This window comes from Tupaia chinensis, unplaced genomic scaffold (genome assembly GCF_000334495.1).
Source record: "Tupaia chinensis unplaced genomic scaffold, TupChi_1.0 Scaffold000392_1, whole genome shotgun sequence".
In the NCBI taxonomy this organism is placed as follows: Eukaryota; Metazoa; Chordata; class Mammalia; order Scandentia; family Tupaiidae; genus Tupaia; species Tupaia belangeri.
The window spans coordinates 794,288-795,263 of record NW_006159894.1 but is presented as its reverse complement, the minus strand read 5'-3'; the positions used below and the strand labels follow the sequence as shown (position 1 = coordinate 795,263).

Here is a 976-nt window from a genome sequence, read left to right as displayed (position 1 = left end):
CGGTGCGGGCCGCAGCTCCGGCGGGGAGCTGCCCAGCAGCAGGATGTAGTTGCGGGCGAGCAGCAGCGTGGCGATCTTGGAGAGCTTGCGGCCCGGCGCGCCCTGGCAGTGCGCGGCGGAGTAGGGCAGGATGACTTCGCGCAGAGCGTCCATGGCCAGGTTCAGGTCTTGCATGCGCTTCCGCTCGCGGCTGTTGATCTTGCGCCGCAACTGCTGCTGCTGCTCCTCCTTGGCGTCCGCCCGGGCGCAGCCACCCGCGTGCGCGCCGGTCACCAACCCCGTGCCGGGAGGCTCCGCTGGCGCCTCTGACTTCTCGCGCACAGCCTTCGGGAGGAGGGGGACCGTCGTGGAGGATGAAGTGGAGGAGGAGGAGGGCGGCTGCCGGTAGCCCACCAGCTCGTACAGAGAGGCCCCGAGCTGCACGTCTCCAGGCCGCTGTGGCCGCAGCATGGTCGAGGGGGCCGCGTTCACGCGCGCCTGGGAAACCGCATAGTACATCTGGGGGGTGGAGGGGGGCAGCCGAGGGCGCGTTGCAGGAACGCCCCGGGGTGGGCCGGTGGGCAGGCCGCCCCTCCCCGCGGACTTGTGAGCGGGGAGCCGATGGCTGGGCAGCAGCCGGCACCGACCTCTTTAAACCCGGCTTGGGAACCTGCGGGGCCGCGGGCGAAGGGACGCGGCCAATGGCCGTGCGAGGCGGGTCAAAGGCGTGTGCTCATTGGCTGCCCGTGCGGCGGCCGGCGCCGAGGTGCTGCTGGCTCGCCTCAAGGAAGTAATTGAGAGCGCCTCTGCGAAAGTAGACCGACCAGTAACGCCCCACCCGCCCCCAGGGTAAGAAGGCGTCTTTTGGGGCGAAGCCCGGCTGTTGCATGAGTGAGGATAAAACTCGTGGGCTCCCCAGCTTCTTGAGCTCAGCCTTGGAGAGGAGTGCGGCTGTTCTGGAGGAGGAGAAAGAGGAAGAGGGTGGTGGCTGCTCTCT

General features: G+C 69.2%; 1 protein-coding gene across 1 annotated transcript in view; it reads right to left on the bottom strand.

The window, feature by feature from the left end:
- Positions 1-592, bottom strand: part of OLIG1 (oligodendrocyte transcription factor 1) — a 1,544-nt gene extending 952 nt beyond the window's left edge. The window contains 2 exon segments of the mRNA XM_006172308.1: positions 1-2; positions 4-592. The exon segment at positions 1-2 is cut by the window's left edge and continues 952 nt beyond it. Coding sequence (XP_006172370.1) covers positions 1-2; positions 4-498 — 497 coding nt within the window. The 5' untranslated portion in view covers positions 499-592.
- Between the last annotated feature and the right edge of the window lie 384 nt (positions 593-976).